The 21,680-nt window shown below is 36.6% G+C and overlaps 1 protein-coding gene across 1 annotated transcript in view; it reads right to left on the bottom strand.

Moving 5' to 3' along the window:
• Positions 1-2,353: 2,353 nt before the first annotated feature.
• Positions 2,354-21,680, bottom strand: part of SCN9A (sodium voltage-gated channel alpha subunit 9) — an 89,369-nt gene continuing 70,042 nt past the window's right edge. Inside the window, exons 21-26 of the mRNA XM_052635773.1 lie at positions 17,981-18,262; positions 17,132-17,185; positions 16,141-16,278; positions 7,995-8,099; positions 6,302-6,572; positions 2,354-3,546 (exon numbers count right to left, since the gene is read on the bottom strand). Coding sequence (XP_052491733.1) covers positions 2,354-3,546; positions 6,302-6,572; positions 7,995-8,099; positions 16,141-16,278; positions 17,132-17,185; positions 17,981-18,262 — 2,043 coding nt within the window. The remainder of the gene's footprint in view (positions 3,547-6,301; positions 6,573-7,994; positions 8,100-16,140; positions 16,279-17,131; positions 17,186-17,980; positions 18,263-21,680) is intronic.

Raw genomic sequence — 21,680 nt, 5'->3', positions numbered from 1 at the left:
AAATGCTTAGAATAAATTATGTTGAGGAACAAGTTGCTAATATTTTTTTTTACATAAAAATCAGGCAATGTAAAAACATGAATAGTAAATCACACATAAACCTTCCCACATCTTTTCCCACTATATTTTATAAATATGCAAAGTACAGTTATATGGATTTAAAATGATGAGGATAAACTGCATTCACATTTAAGGTAATATTAATTTCTTAATTTTTTATATTAAAAAATCTTACAAAGGTAATATATTTTGCATGGTTCTCTAAATTGGTCAAAACCTATTTTCAACAGACTTAGCAGGGAGGTGATACAATGCTCTATATAGTCTAGGAAAACACTGCATGGTATCTTATATTGTAAATAAAAAGAGGCCCAAATATTGTAAGATGAATGATTGGACTTAGGTGTAAAGAATCTTTGGCCCTAGGTTTAATTTCATTCATGCTTTAGGATAAATGTCTAGATGTGATGATCTCCTTCACAAATGCTGTAAAACACATCATAATTTAGAAACACTCTAGGCAGGAAGTTCTGTGGAAATGTTGCTTACTTTGTCTTTCTCATTTCTGTGTTTTGGTTTTTTTTTTTGCCCTTTGCCTTTCATCCTCTATCCATATTTCTTCATCTCTATGGGTATGCTTAAATATCCTTTATTTTTAACTAGCCAAAAGAACAACAACAAACACTTTATATAGAAATACAGTTTATGTTCTTTTTTCATTGAGGAAAGCAAATGAACGAAATATTGTTGTATATATTTGTTTTGAAACCTCCCACAAAATCTTCTAAATAAAATTACTTTCCACTTTTGTAACTCAGTTTTTGCTTGTGCATGAATAACTCGATAGAAGAATGATCTCATGTTCCTGGAATAAGCTCATAAAAAATGCATTATGGCTATTCCTTCTCAAGCCAATATTAACAAGTTTTTTTTTCTAAACTAGATATATAATCCTTGATAGAAGAACAACAGCTAAGGCAAAATGAATGTGTGCTTGGTAAACTTTAAGCTCAGGGTACATTATTGATGGATACATAATATATCTCATAGTCATAGAATTTTAAGGAGAAAGTGACATCCTCCTCATTTTGTAGATGAAAGAACAAAGGTTCAAGTGGATTACTAGAACCAATTAGGCAAGCAAGTTGGCAAGAATCTTGGTTGAATGCTATTTCATTCTTACTACACACAAGTAGTAAGCCTGTGTTGAAAGCCTGCCATGTAGTACGACTTGAAAGCTTGCCATACACATTCAGGATATTATGCAGGTGATATACTAAAAACTGTGCCCAAGTCATTATCTGCTCAAACATGTACCATGATATCAAATATCTTTCTGCATATCTGGAAGCACTCCACTGAAGACAGTATCAGCTTTGCTCAGTGCTGAAGAATGATTCAACAATACTGCATGAGAAAGCAGATAACTGTGATAAAAATGATAAGAGTTGGGTCATTGTTGGTATTTTTGGAGCAGCACAGTCTGGCATTACAGTATATAAATAAAAATGGATAAAGCTTTCTTTAGCTGCTTCTTTTCTCAATTATCTTCATTTGTTTCTTTCAAGGAATGTGATATGTACTTAAACAATTTTTCATGTTTCATGATTACCGAATGAACAAACAAAGATATAGAAAAAGGCAGTCCATGAAGCACAATATTCTAAAGGTAACTCTTATCCTAATTGGTATATGCATCACGATAAACAAAAAGCATTGGTAGAACTGACCAGCCTACACATCCCATGGCATTTAGTGGGCACATATAACTTGGTTTTCATGTAACATGGATAAATTTAAGCACCTCAAAATATAGAATGACCTCTGTACATGATAAAAGAGTCTTGCCCTCTAATAACAAGATAACAAGGTGTTTTAACTGACCATTCATTACTGGTGCCTTCTATCAGAGCACTTCATTGAAAAGTCAAGGCAAATACTTTTGTAGATATCCAAATGTTGGGTATTGGTGTGTGTGCGTGCGCACGCATGCCTGCATGCATGGGAAACATGAATGTTTACAATCCTGTGAAAAGATGACAAGGCAGATGTGAATATTTTCTACATGGCTTTCTGATTAATTAAAAGTAAATAAAATTAAATCACCTTTGTTTGCTGTAATCAATAATCCCTGTACACTTTCTCTTAACAATTCTTAGAGATATATTTACCAATGCAAAAATAGCCATCTGCTAATGCTGCCCACCTATGTCAGAGAATCAGAGCTAGCAAATGCACTGACTTTGAGAATAAATTGATAAAAAGAGATTTGGCATAGACCTCCTCAAAAGAGTCTTATTAACACAAAGATATCACCTTCACAGGCTGTAAACAATATATCAAAAATGGAGCTCTATTTTTTGCCTTCCTTGCCATCTTTCCCTTTGTCTTCCTTTTCTGTTTTGTCTTTTTCATATTTCTCTCTGTCTGGTTTTGTTACACTATCATATGAAGGTGGAGAGACAGTGGATGGAGTTGCATCTGTTTTTTCTGGACTTGAGTTCTCATTAACATTATCAAAAACCATATGTTCTTTATTGGGCAAATCATCATCTCTGTCACCATCTTTGATGTATATACTTGATATATTTTTGACATGTTGCCGTAAGCGGTAACGTCTGTAAGCACGCTGAATAACTGTAGCAGACACATCCTCTTGCTTTCTTTTTAGAGTAGTTGTGATGGGCTCATAAGACACTTTAGAAGGATTTGCAGACATGAACCTTTCTTCCATCTGTGAACGAAGAGAGTCCATCTCTCCACCTTCCCCCAAAACACGCTTTGTAAAAGCAAATAAGATGTCAAGGCAGTGGATCCTGTCCCCACTGACCATGGGCAGGTCCATGGCAATGAGCTGGACTTTGTTTGGTTTTGCTATGAGAAGAGGAGGATCCAGTGCAGCTGCAAAGTCAGAGAGTTTGCTATATTCTATAAATTGAGTCGCATCTGGATCAAACTTCTCCCAAACCTCATAGAACATCTCAAAATCGTCCTCACTCAGGGGCTCAGTACTTTCTTCAGTAGCAACACTGAAGTTCTCCAGGATGACAGCGATGTACATATTCACCACGACCAGAAATGATATGATGATGTAACTGACAAAATAGAATATCCCGACAGATGGGTTCCCACAGTCTCCTTCAACTGAGCTTCCAGGGTGAACTTTTTTGGGGTCACAGTCCGGTGGTGCACTGTTGAGGATAGGCGCTAGCAATCCATCCCAGCCAGCAGAGGTGGTAATCTGGAACAGGCAGATCATGCTGTTGCCAAAGGTCTCAAAGTTGAACATGTCATTAATTCCAGCTTCCTTTTTAACATAGGCGAAGTTAGACATTCCAAAGATGGCATAGATGAACATGACCAGGAAGAGCAGGAGGCCGATGTTAAACAGCGCAGGAAGGGACATCATCAAAGCAAAGAGCAGCGTGCGGATCCCCTTGGCCCCTTTGATCAGACGAAGGATTCGGCCAATCCTGGCAAGACGGATCACTCGGAATAGGGTAGGGGACACAAAATACCTTTCTATCAAATCTGCCAGAAACATACCTGGTGAAGAGTGAAGGAGTAAATGGTAAATATTTAAATATCTATGCTACAGAAAATCATGACTCTAAATAGTTTTATGTGCCATTTTATCTCTTGTGATTTCAGGATTTTCATTTTATATTGAAGACAATATAACAATCCAAGGATTGAGGAATCCCACAGTAAAATGACTAGACTTAACCATTGTGACATTTTTTCTCCTTTAGTAGGTTTGTGAACCTTATTTTTTTTTTTCCTGCACAGTTTTTTAATTTGTAAGGGTAGAAAAATTAAAGTCACATAGTAAAATGCTAAAAAGAAAATATAAATCACCTGAAATATCAACCAACCATTAACTGCTGTTAGTATTTTGTTTAGGATCACTCCATTTTTCTATGCAAGCACACAAACATATACAAATGTAAGCATGATAATAGAAGGGTTTTTTTGGTCATCTGTGTTAGTTATTTCGTCATATGTTATGGAGGTATTTCCATATAAATGACAACAGAACAATTCCCTATAGTTGTATAATGTTCTGTCAAAGTCACCATATATTGAAGAACTTTATGCTGTTTCCAATTGTTTTGACTGAAATGAATATCTAAGCAGGTGTATTTTTTTCTAGTTGCATGAGCATTTTTTGATAATAATAGAAGGTAGGTGAAACAGTGTATTTAAATTTTTGTTATATATATTGCAAATCTACCTCCAAAAAGTTCGTAGAAACTAACTTTCCTAATGACAGTCTATGACAGTGCTCCCACTTCACATGCTCACCAGTGCTGTTTTCGTCTTCGTAATTTTACCAAAAATATCTCTGTGATGTTTGAAACATCTCAGTATTGCGGCATTTTTTTGGGGAAAAATAATCCACATTTTATTAATTTATTGGACATTTTGTATGCTTGTTGACTATTTTCAGCTTTCTCCTTTTGGCCTAGTCTAGTTCTTTGAATATTTTTCTGTTGGGAGATTTACTTCTTATTGATTTGTGAGGAATATTTTTCTATTACAAGTAATCCTTTGTTAGCCATAAATGTTACATTAACAATTTCCTTGTTTTTAACATGTTTTTCAACTTTTTTTCTTTTAATTTGGTGGCGGTAGTGATTTTTTCCTCCATAGAATAAATATTTTGATTTTTACGTGGTCATATCTATTATTTTGTCTCAAGCGAGTTGTTTGTCATGAATAGAAAGGACTATTCAAGCTCATGGTTATAAATCTACTTCTACTAGAATACATTTTTACACATCAATTAATCTTGATCCACGAGATCTTTTAGCTGAGTAACTTAGTAATTCTCTATATATTGAAGCTTAAATTAGGATTATTTATTTGAATCTATTACTTCATCAATGTAATAACAATCTTTAATATCTGGCAATGTAAGTCACCCCTCATTACTCTAATTTTTCTTCCAGATGAATTTTAGAATCATTTAGATTTATGTTGCCAATTTATTATCCCACTCATACTCTCATTGGGATAACACTCGATTTATTATTTAAACTTTCTTTTGTTTCTGTTAGTTTTCCTCATAGAAGTCTTATACGTTGCTTATTACAGTTATTTCTAGGTATTTTTCTTTATTTTTATTGGAATCATGAATCAGATTTCCTTAGATATATTTTCTAATCTTTTGGTCCACATAAACAATTATTAACATTGGTTCATGGTTCATGCAATTTAAAATCTGCACCTTCTGAACTCTAATTGAATCCATCTTATTGGTTGATTTTCTTGCATTTTTAGAGTACCACAGTAAGACGTGAAACTGATCATTTGCTCCATTGTTTAAAGATATGTACCTCTCTGTTTTCTGATCTAATTGGATCAGCCAACACTGTTCCAAAGAGAAGTGATAGAGGGATATTCCTTTCTTCTTCCTCTCTTCTGCTTGTTGTTAATGTGTGATTCCTACCTAAATTTTAATTTTTCTTTTATTTTTTTCAAAAATTGATTTTGAATGCTTATTCTAAGTTGCAGTACTCAATACGGCAGTTTTAGGTTATAGTACTTTCAACCTTTCTGAGTCTCCTTGTTTCAGCATCTCTAGGTGAGTTTGTATTAAATAATCTCCACAATCTCTTCCTGTCTAAAATTTATAATTATAAAAACGAATGCAAACCTAAACTACTGGGCAAGGCATGTACAAATAATGAAAAAGAAGATGACAGGAAAACAGCTATGATAATGAAACAAGAGGAAGTATAAAATCAAATATTGTGATTCACAGCCATGACTACGGTTGGTTGAAAATGATTACAGACTTGACAAGTACGAAGCTGTAAGAAATGAAGCTGGCATTTCTTCATACTTTAACTTCACTTTGATTTCAGGGGGAATTTTCAATCACCAATATTCTGGCTAGTTATATTATCATTAGTCAAGGGATAGTTCTCATATATGCAAAAACTGGAAATGATTTCAGATTCTACATTTAGATTTGTATTGCCAGTTTACATTGGTCTAAAACATACCCATCTACCTACACACTTGCTACGTTTGTGAAAGGTATCCTGGAAGTCAGACATCAACGGGCATTATGTGCTTCCAACAAACAGAAAATGTATCCTTTAGGCTCATAACTTGAACCTAGGAATTCTGACACAGGTGTTTTTATTTTGTTTAGTTTTGCTTTAAAGGTTACTTCATTTTTTTTCAGTGTTACTCAAAAGTAGGTTTATGTTCATGAATTCAGAAACTTCTCTGAATATATGTGATGTTTAGTTTGATTCAAAATTAAAATCTGATTAATAAATGGTCTTACCTACAATGGAGAGAATTACAACCACAAAATCAAAGATGTTCCAGCCTACAGTGAAGTAGTAGCATCTGAGAGAGATCAGTTTCAGCACACATTCTCCAGAGAACAGGATAATAAAAACCACATTGATCCAATATAAAACTTCAGTCATGTATTCACTTTGTCCCTCTTTTTCTACCATCATGGTTACCATGTTGAGGCAGATCAGAACCATGATGGCTATATCAAAAGCTTGGTTTGTTACTAGGTCAAAGATACATCCTTGGAATTTGTTCTGCAAAGAAACAAAAATGATAGGAAATTGTACAGTAAGTTTTCCAAGTAGTATCCATAAATGATTACATTAACAAAACAAATTTTAAAGGTATCTGTCTTCAAAACTTGCATAAATTATCCTTGGTTATAAGTTCTTGCTTTGTTTAAGGAATATTATTAATGGGCTAAATCTAAGTCAGAGTACATGACAACTTGTTGTTGTTGACTTTCAGTGTACCAATTCTTCAATTAACCTTGTAAACTAACATTTGCTTTTAAGCATATCCACCCTAGTATGTCATATAGGAATTGCCAGGATTACAAGGTAATTTTTTTACTAAGAAAATCTCAGAGAAAAAAAAAGAAAAGCAAATCTCAGTTCCATTACCTAGAGTGTTTCAAGGTAATAAAATGATATCTTTAAATTTCTACTTTGTCACATTATTTTGAGTAATGTGTTGGCATTGTCTTACACTGGTATTACTGCTATAATATCAGAGATCTATACTTTCCTGTCTCTTCCATGTATAGAATATATACTTCCAAACATATCCATATTTAACATACCACTTTTCTTACCAACCTCACTGAAGAGTACTGTGCTTTTCATGAAACTCTATTTCAAAATCACTTTATTGGTTGCATAGGGAAGTTTTAAGACACTTTATCAAGATCAAGTAGGGTACTGAGAAAATTAAATACTAGAGCTTTAAATTCATAGATTATGGTTCTGCAAGTCTGGGTGAAACCTGGCCATGTGTCCATTTAAAAAGTGCTGGATAATCCTCATGTAGGCAGCTGGTACTAAACATATTCCCATTTTTAGGATGCTCTGTCTTCATTCACAACTTTGGTATACAGTGTTATACAAAACAGAAATTGAGATACATTATAATGCATTTAAATTTATTTTAACTGTTAGAGGAATATAAACTATTTAACTGCTAAGACTCACTATTTATATCTGAGTCTATTCTGGTCTTTGATCTTATGGCAGGATAAAGTTTAGATTCATGACCAGTCTAACTGCTTCCCTGGTGTTCTATCTGTCGTAATATCAAAGTCTACAAGGTTGGTTTCATCTGACTGAAGACAGCTATCACTACATGCTATGACTACACCATAAAGTCATCAAGATAATCAAATTTCAGTCAAAAGTACATTTTATTTCGATTCTCTATAGACCATTTGTACTAACAGTAAGATGTATAGCTAATGTAGAGGTAAAAGCATATATAACTATTTTTTCATTTTTATAGAAAAGGAAAATATATGAAGGAATATTAAGAGCTGTGATAGTGTTCAAAATACATATATACAGTTTTATAAGGACTTTTCTTTAAAATGTTAACATTATACATTCATGTTTAAGAAATAATTATATATTAAAGATTAATTAAAATAATTTTAAAATTTACATGCTAAATATAATATTTTTTACCCCTGGCCGAGGAATTGGCTTTTGTGGTTTCTTGGATCCCAGCTTTTTCATCGCATTGTAATATTTCTTCTGTTCTTCTGTCATAAAGATATCTTGACCTCCAAGGTAAAGAAATAAAAATAAATCTAGTTAAAACCAGAATCATTTTCCAGATATTCCTTCAGGTGATTATTCAGGTTAAAAATGTATTCATACAGAAATGAAATGTGTTTTCACTTCAGTAGCACACATATTAAAATTGGAACCATATAGAGATTAGTATGGCTCTTGAAAAGTATTCCTGTATGCTTTGTCACTTTAGTTGTGTCTGACTCTGTGCGACCCTATGGACTGCAGCCTGCCAGGCTTCTCTGTCTATGGGATTTTCCATGCAAGAAAACTGGAGTGGGTTGCCATTTCCTCTTTCAGGGAATCTTCCCAACCCAGGATCTAACCAGCATCTGCTATGTCTCCTGCATTAACAGGCAGGTCCTTTACCACTAGTACCACCTGGGAAGCTAATATATTGTTATATGTTAATTACACTTCAATTTAATAAAATGAAATGTATCTTATTATGTGCAAGGTAGCTATAAATCAAATCTATCTTAAAGGATTACCTACACATAGGGACATTTCTATGTGTATGTAATGTAATATGCATAATATATAAAAAATATGGATTACATGAAATAATAATTGGCTCGCTTATTTTTTAGTAGCCTAACTTGTTTTGTTTTAAATGATATGCTGGTATCTCATTTTATCTGCTACTTGTCTCATCAGGCATTTCATTGCTAAACAACAAATATATCAGGAAGAGTGATAAGAAACAAAAGTAGTGAATAATAAGTTGGCTAATGTTTACGTATTAGCCATACTGGCTCATAAATAGTAGGGGCAAAAAGTAATAATATTTTTGTATTCACTTGTATTCATTTTATTATACCATATTCCTTTAGCAGAAAAATGAATATACTATATACGTTATTATAACACATTGATAGTGTACACAGACAAATATATTTGGTATACACATAATACATTTATTTACTTATTTACTAAAAAAACTTTCATTACCTCTTTAATTCCAAAGAAAGGAATTTCAACATAAATAGTTTATTGGGTATAAATAATATACATAATAGAGTTTTAGATGTTGAGGAAATTATCAATACTCTAGGATTTCTGACTTGAAGGACTTTCTAATTGAATATACAACATTTAAGATTCGACAGTAAATAAACTAACATCTAAATAAAGTTTTTGACCCTTTCTTCACTGTAGAAGTCTAAATCTCACACAGGAGACCTAGAAGCTTTGCCTATTCTTTTAAACTCTGTTGATTTCTTAAAATTATCTACAATTTATACAGATTCACACACATTCCTTATTGACCTGAAATATAAACTTTTAGTTATGGCATAAATCAGCACAATCCATGTAATTAGGAATTTGGGGGGAAATTTATAGTTCTGAAATCTTTACTTTACTTGTAGGGTCCTGGAATTAAAGGTGATCTGGATATGGTTTCCCTTTGGTTTTCCTGGATTGCATTTTCTTATCTATCAAATACCTAATGAAAACCAGTCTTCCCTTTCTGTCTTATGTGTTTTAATTTACGTCTCCTCTAATTGATATGCAGTCTTTGTGTAACTTTGGTATTCATCTGATCTACTGATGTACAAGAGAGAATTTTCATGATAATGTCAAGAGAAACCTAAACCCTTCACCGTCTAGTGATGAAGGTTGAAAGTGAGTACATGCTAAGTTGCTTCAGTCATGTCTAGCTCTTTGTGACCACGTGTACTGTAGCCTGCCAGGCTCCTCTCTTCATGGGATTCTCCAGGCAAGAACATTGGAGTGGATTGCCATGCCCTCTTCCAGGGGATCTTCCCGACCACAGGATCGAACCCGTGTATCTTATGTCTCCTACACTGGCAGGCGAGCTCTTTACTTCTAGCGCCACCTGGGAAGCCCAAGGGTTGAATATCATAGCCTATTAATAACTTATAATTACATGTCTTGTCTTCTGTTGATGATACCCTGGTCATCAGTATAATGAAGAGCGGGATGAAGCTAAGAGGAGATTACAAAACACTCCAGTAGAGAAACTTATGTTGTCATTTTAATTAACCATAGCTTATAAACACTGTGAAACACATCCCTTTAAAACCTATGTGGCAGACATTCTGTAAGTCAGGCTGGTCTTTACATGTTATGTCAAAGACGTATTACATAGCAGTTAAAATCAAACCCCTTATGATTATACAGTGGCAGTGACAAATAGACTTAAGGGACTAGATCTGACGGAGTGCCTGATGAACTATGGACAGAGGTTTGTGACACTGTACAGGAGACAGGGATCAAGACCATCCCCAGGAAAAAGAAATGCAAAAAAGCAAAATGGCTGTCTGAGGAGGCCTTACAAATAGCTGTGAAAAGAAGAGAAGTGAAAAGCAAAGGAGGAAAGGAAAGATATACCCATTTGAATGAAGAGTTCCAAAAAATAGCAAGGAGAGATAAGAAAGCCTTTCTCAGCGATCAATGCAAAGAAATAGAGGAAAACAATAGAATGGGAGGTACTAAAGATCTCTTCAAGAAAATTAGAGATACCAAGGGAACATTGCATGCAAAGATGGGCTCAATAAAGGACAGAAACTGTATGGACCTGACAGAAGCAGAAGATATTAAGAAGAGGTGGAAAGAATACACAGAATTGTACAAAAAAGATCTTCATGACCCAGTTAATTACGATGGTGTGATCACTCACCTAGAGCCAGACATCCTGGAATGTGAAGTCAAGTGGGCCTTACGAAGCATCACTATAAACAAAGCTAGTTGAGGTGACGGAATTCCAGTGGAGCTATTTCAAATCCTGAAAATGATGCTGTGTAAGTGCTGCACTCAACACGTCTTCAAATTTGGAAAACTCAGCAGTGGCCACAGGACTGGAAAAGGTCAGTTTTCATTCCAATCCCAAAGAAAGGCAATACCAAAGAATGCTCAAACTACCGCACAATTGCACTCATGTCACATGCTAGTAAAGTAATGCTCAAAATTCTCCAAATCAGGCTTCAGCAATATGCGAACCATGAAATTCCAGATGTTCAAGCTGGTTTTAGAAAAGGTAGAGGAATCAGAGATCAAATTGCCAAGATGCGCTGGACCATTGAAAAAGCAAGAGAGTTCCAGAAAAACATTTATTTTTGCTAATATTATTGACTATGCCAAAGCCTTTGACTGTGTGGATCACAATAAACTGTGGAAAATTCTGAAAGAGATGGGAATACCAGACCACTTGACCTGCCTCTTGAGAAATCTGTATGCAGGTCAGGAAACAACAGTTAGAACTGGACATGGAACAACAGAGTGGTTCCAAATAGGGAAAGGAGTGTGTCAAGGCTGTATATTGTCACCCTGCTTATTTAACTTATATGCAGAGTACATCATGAGAAATGCTGGGCTGGAAGAAGCACAAGCTGGAATCAAGATTGCCAGGAGAAATGTCAATAACCATGGATATACAGATGACACCACTCTTATGGCAGAAAGTGAAGAAGAACGAAAGAGCCTTCTGATGAAAGTGAAAGAGGAGGGTAGAAAAGTTGGCTTATAGCTTAACATTCAGAAAATGAAGATCATGGCACCTGGTCCCATCACTTAATGGAAAATAGATGGGGAAACAGTGGAAACAGTGAGAGACTTTATTTTGGGGGGCTCCAAAATCAATGCAGATGGTGATTGCAGCCATGAAATTAAGACGGTTACTCCTTGGAAGGAAAGTTGTGACCAACATAGACAGCATATTAAAAAGCAGAGACATTACTTTGCCAACAAAGGTCCATCTAGTCAAGGCTATGGTTTTTCCAGTAGTCATGTATGGATGTGAGAGTTGGACTATAAAGAAAGCTAAGCGCAAAATTGATGCCTTTGAACTGTAGTATTGGAAAAGACTGTTGAGAGTCCCTTGGACTGCAAGGAGATCCAACCAGTCCATCCTAAAGGAGACTAGCCCTGGGTGTTCATTGGAAGGACTGATGTTGAAGCTGAAACTCCAATAGTTTGGCCATCTGATGTGAAGAGCTGACTCATTTGAAAAGACCCTGATGCTGGGAAAGATTTAGGGCAGGAAGAGAAGGGGACACCAGAGGATGAGATGGTGAATGGCATCACCGACTCAATGGGCATGAGTTTGGGTGGGCTCCATGGGTTGGTTTTGTACAGGGAGGCCTGGCGTGCTGTGGTTCCTGTGGTCGCAAAGAGTTGGACATGACTGAGTGACCAAACTGATCTGAAGGCTGAATAATCTCACTCTACAAGAGTAATTACTTCATTGGTTTGTTGTGAGGATCAATTAAGGTACTGCATTTCAAACACTGAATAATTATTTATAATTCCTGTTGTTGTTATTAACCTTCCAAATAAGGTTACTGTTACTGAAAAGGGTTGATGTTACTTAGAATTTACTTACATGTACCAAAGTCTGTACTAGTCATTTGTGTAAATACATTGCATACATTTCCCTTTTATAACCTGAACTCATTAATAACTTAAGTTCAAATTTTTAGAAGTGTATTTTCTGATGAACTATTAAAACCCAATTATCACATAGATTTGTTAAAGATAAAAACAGTATTTATAAGACTTAAGGACTAGTTTCAAAGACTAGCTTGAAAAACTAGTAAAGTGGGGTTGGCTATTAGAAAGAGGTATGGGTATTTGGTGGGTGTCCCAGGTGGCTCAGCAGTAAAGAATCTGGCTGTCAAGTGGGAGATGCAGGTTTGATCCCTGAGTTGGGAAGATCCCCTGGAGAAGGGAATAGCAACCCACTCCAGTATTCTTGCCTGGAAAATTCCATAGACAGAAGAGCGTGGTGGGCTATAGTCCATGGGGTTGCAAAGAGTTGGACATGACTGATCAACTAACACTTTGACTTTCACACCAAACCGAGATCAAAGTGTTAAAGTTAAAAAGCACTAAGAGGCCACATTTCATTTTGGATGGGCTTTGCACTCAAACAGAACTTTGGATCCTAACTGCCAATGACCTAGTTCTTGATTTGAAACAAGCTGTTTACTCTTTATAGGCCTCGGTTTATACACACATACAAAGGTACCACTTTCATTTGTTTGTTCTATGGATTAGATGAATTCTTACACATTTTGTATAGCACAGGAGGCCTCCTACGTAGTAGGTTATTAACTGAAGACAGCTTGTTCCTGTCTTCTTTCATTCTCCAAGTAGGTTGGAAAGAAACTGTAAACTTATTCAGAAAGGGGCAGAAGATGAAACGCATGTTTCAAATGCAAATGAAACCCTGGAAGAATGGTAGGGGATAACAGGAGCTGTCAGTGTTTTGAAATTAGTAATTGTGCCTGATGTTACTGGTAATGGTGTCTATTCATCCCATCTTCCTGCAGTGGCAATTCTTGTAAGAATAATATTTAAAAGCAAGGGGAGTTAAGCAGTGAGGGCTGTGGCGGTCCTGTCATGATCATACTGCTCTTTCTAGACACACGTACAATTCATCCTCTATAGGAAATGTTACAGAACTATATACGTGTGCTTATATATCACAGGTACACATATATAATGATGAAAGTAGGAAAAATAACTACAATGGAAATGAAGGTATAATTCATATATTTTTTTCAAGATTATTATTTAAGATTCTCTGCCTAAAGGCATGAATATATGATAATACTAATTTTGACTGTCAGATATAAAATGTTAGAATGGAACAAGGAATTTTAAAAATTCTTTGAAAAATAAACACCTGTGTTCAGAATGTAAGCATAAACAACACAATATTTACTACATTTTCCTTCACCCATGAACAGTCAATCATATCATGAATGACATTTCATTGCAAGTACATGTCTTTTCTTAGATACTAAGCAAGTACCTGAAATCACTTCCTTTTTGTTATTCTATACCTTATCCTTCTAAAGTCTCTTCTCCTGTGGGTGGTGCTACAGCCACGGTAACTCAGTTTACTTTGAGAAAACTGAGACTTCACAGACAATTTTTTCTCCTGCAAACCACAAACAATACTGTAGATCCTGCCCCCTAAAATCTCTTAATTGAATGTATCCCCTATTCTCTAGTGGGCTTCCCAGGTGGCGCTAGTGGTAAAGAACCCTCCTGCCAATGCAGGAGACATGACATGGGATTCCACCCCTGGGCTGGGAAGATCCCCTGGAGAAGGGTATGGTGACTCACTCCAGTATTCTTGCCTGGATAATCACACAGACAGTGGAGCCTGGTGGCTATGGTCCACAGGGATGCAAAAGGTCGGACATGACTGAAGCGACTTAGCACTCACACACACACATTCTCTAGTGCTGCAAATGACTAATTTGGAGAATGATGTGTGGTCTGCTGCTGCTGCTGCTAAATCACTTCAGTCGTGTCCAACTTTGTGCAACCCCATAGACGGCAGCCCACCAGGCTCCCCCATCCCTGGGATTCTCCAGGCAAGAATACATCATTTTTGAGCCTGAAAGGCAGGATTGCGAAAGTCACTTCAGTCATGTCTGACTCTGTGCGACCCCACAGATGGCAGCCCACCCGGCTCCCCCATCTCTGGGATTCTCCAGGCAAGAATACTGGAGTGGGTTGCCATTTCCTTCTCCAATGCATGAAAATGAAAAGTGAAAGTGAAGTCGCTCAGTCGTGTCTGACTCTTAGCGACCTTATGGACTGCAGCCTACCAGGAACCTCCATCCATGGGATTTTCCAGGCAAAAGTACTGAAGTGGGGTGCCATTGCCTTCTCCGAAGTGTGGTCTAGGTCGCAGGTAAAGCAGAGTCTAACCTAGTCTTTGGGCTCTTACAGTCATTCTCTGCATTGCTGATAGATTAATTTTTTTTAATTAAAGCTGGGTTTTCATAAATTCTGGGAAAAGAGACCTCAGAGTTGGATCTACGATGCAGCTACTTCTGAGCTATCTGATCATGTGCAAGGCACATAACCCCTCTGAGAGGTGACATGGGGATACTATGCCCTCTAAACTTACAGAATGTGATGAAGATTATTGGGCAAAGTACTTTACACAGGATCAGACATGTCATCAAATCTTAATAAATGTGTATGTCCTGCTTGTATGTTCTTTCTTGTTCAGAATACTCCAATGACATCAGCTCCTATTGAAAAATATCTAATATGGCTTTTCAGATCTGTGCTCAAGCAAATCAAGACCTCTTACTATTTCTTTTCTCAAAACTACATCCCAACTGGATGGTCTGGTATTTTGCCTGGATCGCTGCCTCCTTTATCATCACTGTGCACGTGCTCAGACATATCTCTGACCTGCTGTGGACTACTTATCCTTTTGCCTCCCTGTTGCTATGTGTCTCTTCATCCATCTTCCAAGGCCTGCTCAGTTGTCACATACATCATAAAAATGTTTTAGCTGTATCTAGCTTTCCTCTAACTGCCTATTTATATTCCTTGTTAACTTCTTATTGCATTTATAACTATATCATATTACAGTATTTGGGGGGTAGAAAGGGGCCTAAATAATATACAAAATATATAAGATCAATTACTGACTATTAAAACCCTATCACTTACCAGGTGCATAATTTTGGTAAATCACTCAAAATCTCTGTGCCTTTCCTCATTTACAAGACAAAGTCTACAATAATAATCCCTCTTATGGCTCAGAACAGAATATAGGAACTATTTATGAAAAGCATTTTGAATAAATAAGTAGTGCACTGAGTTTTCTTAATCAAGTCTTCACAGGGAACACTGGGGAAAAAAAAATCTGAACAGTTGATGTTTTGCTTAAAAATAATTAGGACTTTGTGGTCATTTAGTTGCTAAGTTGTGTCTAGCTCTTGTGACCCCATAGAGTGTAGCCCATCAGGCTCCTCTGTCTATGGGATTCTCCAGGCAAGAATACTGGAGTCAGTTGCCATTTCCATCTCCAGGGGATCTTCTCAACTTAGGAATCAAACCCAGGTCTCAGGCATTGCATGATGATTATTTTCTGTGCAGAGATGAATGAGATTAAGCATATCCATCACTGGACACTAAAAACTACTTGGAAAATTAATGAAATTCTAATGAAGTAATTGATATTAAATTTCACATTATATTTTTTAGAAAAATAATGTTCACGTCTTTCAGGGCAATGACAGAAACTTGAAATACTTATCTTCTTTTTCTGTTGGTTGAAATTATCTATGATGACACCAATGAACAAGTTCAAAGTGAAGAATGACCCGAAGATGATGAAGATGACAAAATAAATATACATGTAGAGGCTATATTCATAAATGGGCTGCTTGTCTACCTATGGAATTAACAAAAGTTAACAGTATGTTGACAACAGATTCATCATTTTCTTTCTCACATGCTCTGACAAGGAAATTCAAATAGTGCAATCCTAGGTAAATGTGGTTTTACAGAAGCCATAGTGTTAAACTTCAACATAATCATTCTTAAACATTTATTCAATACTAAATATAATTTTCAAATAACTACAAAGGGCTTATCCACTTTCTTGGATTATAGGACAATGTAGTAAGTAAATTACAATCCGTGTTATTTCCAGAAAAAACAGTAAAACAGATGATATCATTTATATAAATTTTGCCTTTTTAAATTTGATTATAGAAATATCTTCACTAGCTTTTGTGATAATATAAACCAGTCAGTAGTTTTCAAAATTCCTTAGTGTGAGACTTATTTCACATTAACTCTTCCAAGGCACTTTAAAATATAAAAGCAGTAAGACGGATAAATAAAACATGTTATTTCATTTTTATTTTGATAAATATTTACTGAACACATTACTGCCAGGCTGAACTAAGTTCTCTCTTTACATTTTCTAGCTGGATCCAGAGAACAGCCCCATGAGGTAGTGGTGAATTATTTTCTTTTTATAGATCAATAAACAGGCTCAGAGAGATAAAGTGGCTTGCTGCAAGTCAGATGCAAGCTTTTCTGATACAGCAGAGTCACAGAATTTAAGTCAAGCTCTGTTTCCAAATGCCACACAGGTAACCGAGGCAACTACCAGGTGGATTTTCTTCAGTGTGTGTGCACGTAGCAAGAGCTTCTTGGAGCTGCTGTTTGAAAACAGCCTAACTAAACAAAGAAGCTTTTCAAAATTGTAGAGTTTGGTGTTGTTTACCAATACTTACATTAACAGAATCAACTGCTGCATACATAATATCCATCCATCCCTTAAACGTTGCCTGTAAATATAACATTGATAGAATCTGAATGTGAAGCTCATAGTCTAAAATAGCCATAAATGAGTAAGTGTATTTAATATTTCAACATTTATTAAGTAATATTAAGTTAGTGAACTATACAGTCATCCCTTGGCACATGCAGGGGGGACTGGTTCCAGGGCATTCCCTGAAGATACCCAAATCTGCCCAGGCTCAAGCCCTTGCATCACGCAGATGCAAAGCCATGGATAAAGAGAGCCCATTATATTTCAAGATACCAACTTAACATAAAGATGCTGGGTCAAGAAGAAACAGAGGGGGGCACATTGCCAAGTCACATTCTCAATCTCAGTCCCACTGAATTTCCAGGTTGTTTTAATTGCCTGTGAGTTTTGTACCTGAACTTTTGTTTTTCCAGAGGGGGTGGAGAGTTTTACAACTAAGTAAAGAAGTAATTTTTCTCCATATCTTAAGGATTTTCTGTACCCGTGGCAAGTCCTTCTGATTTCCTTGTAGTGTGAAAGTAGTAGTCCAAAAAATGACTATTCATTTTTGGAGCAATTCAGAAGGCACAATGGCAGAGGGGTCAGGTGACTCTGGAAAGGTGATTATGGATTAATCACCTGTAGAGCAGTGCAATAGAGCCCATGCTTCTTAACTCATATTTATAGGCACATGTTTTAAGAGAGACCACTTTTGTTTTTTAAGTCACACAGTACTTTATCTTTAATTTTTAGTTAACAGCTATATGATAATGACAGCGCCTCCATCCAGTGTGCACTAAATTATCAAGCATTCATCAAATGAGTCACTTACCACTTGAAGTAGAGACAGGTAACCAAGTCCAACATTATCAAAGTTCACTTTTAGGTTTTTCCATCGCACATTCTGACTAACATTCATAAGCGCAAGACAGGCAGAACGGTTTTCAACTTCATTCGTAGGAAACCGTAGTCCATTTGTGGTGTTAATACACTCATAAAACTTCCCAGCAAACAAATTTACTCCCATGATGCTGAATATCAGCCAGAATATGAGACACACAAGCAGCACATTCATGATAGAAGGAATTGCACCGATGAGTGCATTCACAACCACCTAGCATTCAAAACGAAGAAAAGAATGATTAGGACCAGTAAGAATGTTAAATAGGCAACATTAATGAAACATTATGCAGAATTAAAAAAGTTAGAAAAGCTACCCTTACATGTTTAAGACAAGACTTATTGAATGCCTACTATATGCTCAGCAGTGTGCTAAGCAGGACAAAATGAGACAGGAGCCCTGTGCTCAATGAGTTTACAAAAACACATGAGGATCACACAGTGAAACTATTAGCAACAACACAAAACAATTTACTAAGATTAAATGACAGTTCAAATAAATTAAATAAATAAAAGAATAAACCAAAAACCTGATGTATGTAAGGTGAAGTCATAAAATCTGCATGCTCTAGAAAAGAAAGAAATGTATAAATATAAATGATTAAATAAGCAAAATGTACATTTAAAGGTTCATAGTCCTAGAATTACCAGTGCTAAAATTCTTCCATGTAAACCATTACTGTATATAAGCTAGAATTAAGACTGGGAATCTTTTTGTGGTTTGAACTCCTTAGATTTAATTGGTTCTGCTAGTTATGTGATGGGGCTTCCCAGGTGGTACTAGTGGTAAAGAACCTGTCTGCCAATGCAGGAGACATAAGAAACTCAGGTTTGATCCCTGAGTCGGGAAGATCTTCTGGAAGAGGGCATGGCACCCCACTCCTGTATTCTTGCCTGGAGAATTCCATGGACAGAGGAACCTGGTGGGCTACATCCATAGGGTCTCAAAAAGTTGGACACAACTGAAATGACTTAGCATGCATGGACACTAGTTATGTGATACATAAATATATTTGAGATCTTAGGATCCCTGTTTCCTCATCTGCAGAATGAGAGCAATCTTTTCAAATTTATTATTCTAACTTTAAAAAGCACTTTACATATAAGCCTTGGCTAAATATAGACAGAGCTAGTCTCAGCTAACACAAAAATGCAATACAGTTTATCTTTCATGCTCCCTTTATTTCTGCTTTTCAGCCATTTCTACTACTACCTGTCACCAATGCCTCTTTATAGTGCATGGCAACTACTCTAATATTTATCACTCTCTCAGTTCAGTTCAGTTGCTCAGTCATGTCCGACTCTTTGCGACCCCATGAACCGCAGCACACCAGGCCTCCCTGTCCATCACCAACTCCTGGAGTTCACTCAGACTCACATCCATCGAGTCAGTGATGCCATCCAGGCATATCACTCCCTAGATTTTCTTAATTACCTCATCTTTCCAAACTTACTATCTTCTTAAACTCTACCCTGAATTTGGGGACAAATGCATTAAAGACTAACTTGATAAGTAAAAAGCATATGTTCCCTCTTTTTTTGCAATATGTTGAGCAGGTTCTCAGGACGTTTCCAAAAGGGAAGACATTAAGGATCCCTGATTACTTTAGAGATTGTCTGGAGCAGGAGTTGGCAAACACTGTCTTAAATATTTTTAGGCTTTGCAGGTCATATGATCTCTGTTGCCACTATTCCATTCTGCCATTGCAGCAACAGACCAGACATAAACCAGTGGGTGGGGCTATGATCCAGAGGGCCTTCCAGGTGGCTCAGAGGTAAAGAATCTGCCTGCCAGTGCAGGAGTCACAGTTTTGGTCCCTGGGTTCAGAAGATCCCTCGGGGAAGGAAATGGCAACCCACTCCAATATTGTTGCCTGGAAAAACCCCATGGACAGAGGAGCCCGGTGGGCTACAGTCCATGGGGTTATACAAAGAGCCAGACACAACTTACTGACTGAAGAATGCAATGTGATCCAAAGAAACTTCCTTTATAAAACAGGCATCCAGCCTATGGGCTTTGGTTGTTGACTCTTGATCCAGAACTACAGTTACTACCCTGTGATTCATGGACCTGTAGAGTTTCCATGGGGGCATGAGATTATATGAAAATATTCTGGGCATGCTTTGCTTATGGAGATGATTTATACTTTCACAAGAGCTTTAGAGTGCACATCACCCCCAAAAGGGTTAGAAAGAACAGGATTAGAGAGTTCAAAGTGGTCAGCTATGATTCAAACCTGCATTTTCACCCTCATTTCCTTTACCTTCCCACTATGCTTATCACCTAGGTGTGCTGATCCTTCTAGTCGCTGCTCAAACACCCCTTGCCTATTCAACTCTGTCCTTCTCTACCAAGTTGCACCTCTGCCTGGAATGCCCACCTGCCTGTGAGCTAGGGCCCATTCTTTCAGTCATGGCTCCAAGGTCACCTCCTTATGAAGCCCCTCCCAGGTCTCCCCAGGGAGCCACTTTCATCTTTACTCCCCTAGCACTGGGTGCTTACTGTTTACAGCAGATGCCACAGAATAACTAATATTCTCCTGTCTATCTCTCCATGGACATTGTCCTGACTCACTCCTGGGGGGCTGGGGTCTATTTACCATTGTACTTCTTTTATAGAACAAAATTTGACTCATAGTTGGTGTTGAAAATGTTTGCTGAAAGAATGCGCGTTATGATGGATCTCTGAGGGAGATGGATATATGTTGTTCTGATGAGAAGCCATTTGGAGAAGTCAGTAAGTTCCAGAACCTCAAGTCTTTTCAAAGGAAGCTAACTATAAAATGTCTCCAATCATATTCTTTAAAATGACCCTGCATTGTGAAGAAATGTCCCTTTTTTTGCCTGGCTAATAAACATAACTAAATAGATACATTTGTCACTCTAAATATATTAAAATATTCTCCTTCATCCTATTCACCTGTATTACAGATGAAGAACAAAGAACAGGGTAAAATAATGGAGTGACTTAATCACTGAGGGAAGTAGTTTTGTTGGTCAAAGTATATTCCTTGATCATGAAAATGTCACAAGTGCTCCGCTTGAGTCCACGGATCAGTGAGAAGTTCTGATGGCAACATTCTATATACTAATGCTCAAAGAGCAAAATTAATGTCAATTCCAATATTACCTTTGTGTATAAAATGAAACGTAATTTTTCAGTTCTTACATGACAAACAGGAATTGACTTTTACTTATGAAAATTTTTTTTTGTATAATCATGATCTCTCATATACATTGGAACAATATGCACTGGATACATTAACTAGTTGAGGTTATAGTCTTAATTAGGTTAGCAGGAATATCAATGAAGATCTGCTAGACTAAAAGACGTCTACCATTCCCCAGAGGCTTCAGATTTCTGAGCCCCACTCTAGAGTTTATCATTCAGCAGATCTAGGGTGCAATCAGGAATTTGAATTTCTAGTAAGTCTTCAAATGATGCTGACTACATTTAGAGGAGCAGTGACCTAGATTAATCGGCATGTTAAATTGTTCAGAGACTACAGAGAGGCAGTCAGATAAATATGTATGATGCAATATAATAAGGATTTTATGTGTTTGAACACATAGGAAGGATGCCCAGTTATACCTGGACAGACAAGGCACATTTAAATTTAGGTCTAAAGGAT

This window comes from Budorcas taxicolor, chromosome 2 (assembly GCF_023091745.1).
Source record: "Budorcas taxicolor isolate Tak-1 chromosome 2, Takin1.1, whole genome shotgun sequence".
Classification (NCBI taxonomy): domain Eukaryota; kingdom Metazoa; phylum Chordata; class Mammalia; order Artiodactyla; family Bovidae; genus Budorcas; species Budorcas taxicolor.
This window is presented reverse-complemented; position numbering and strand designations above follow the sequence as displayed.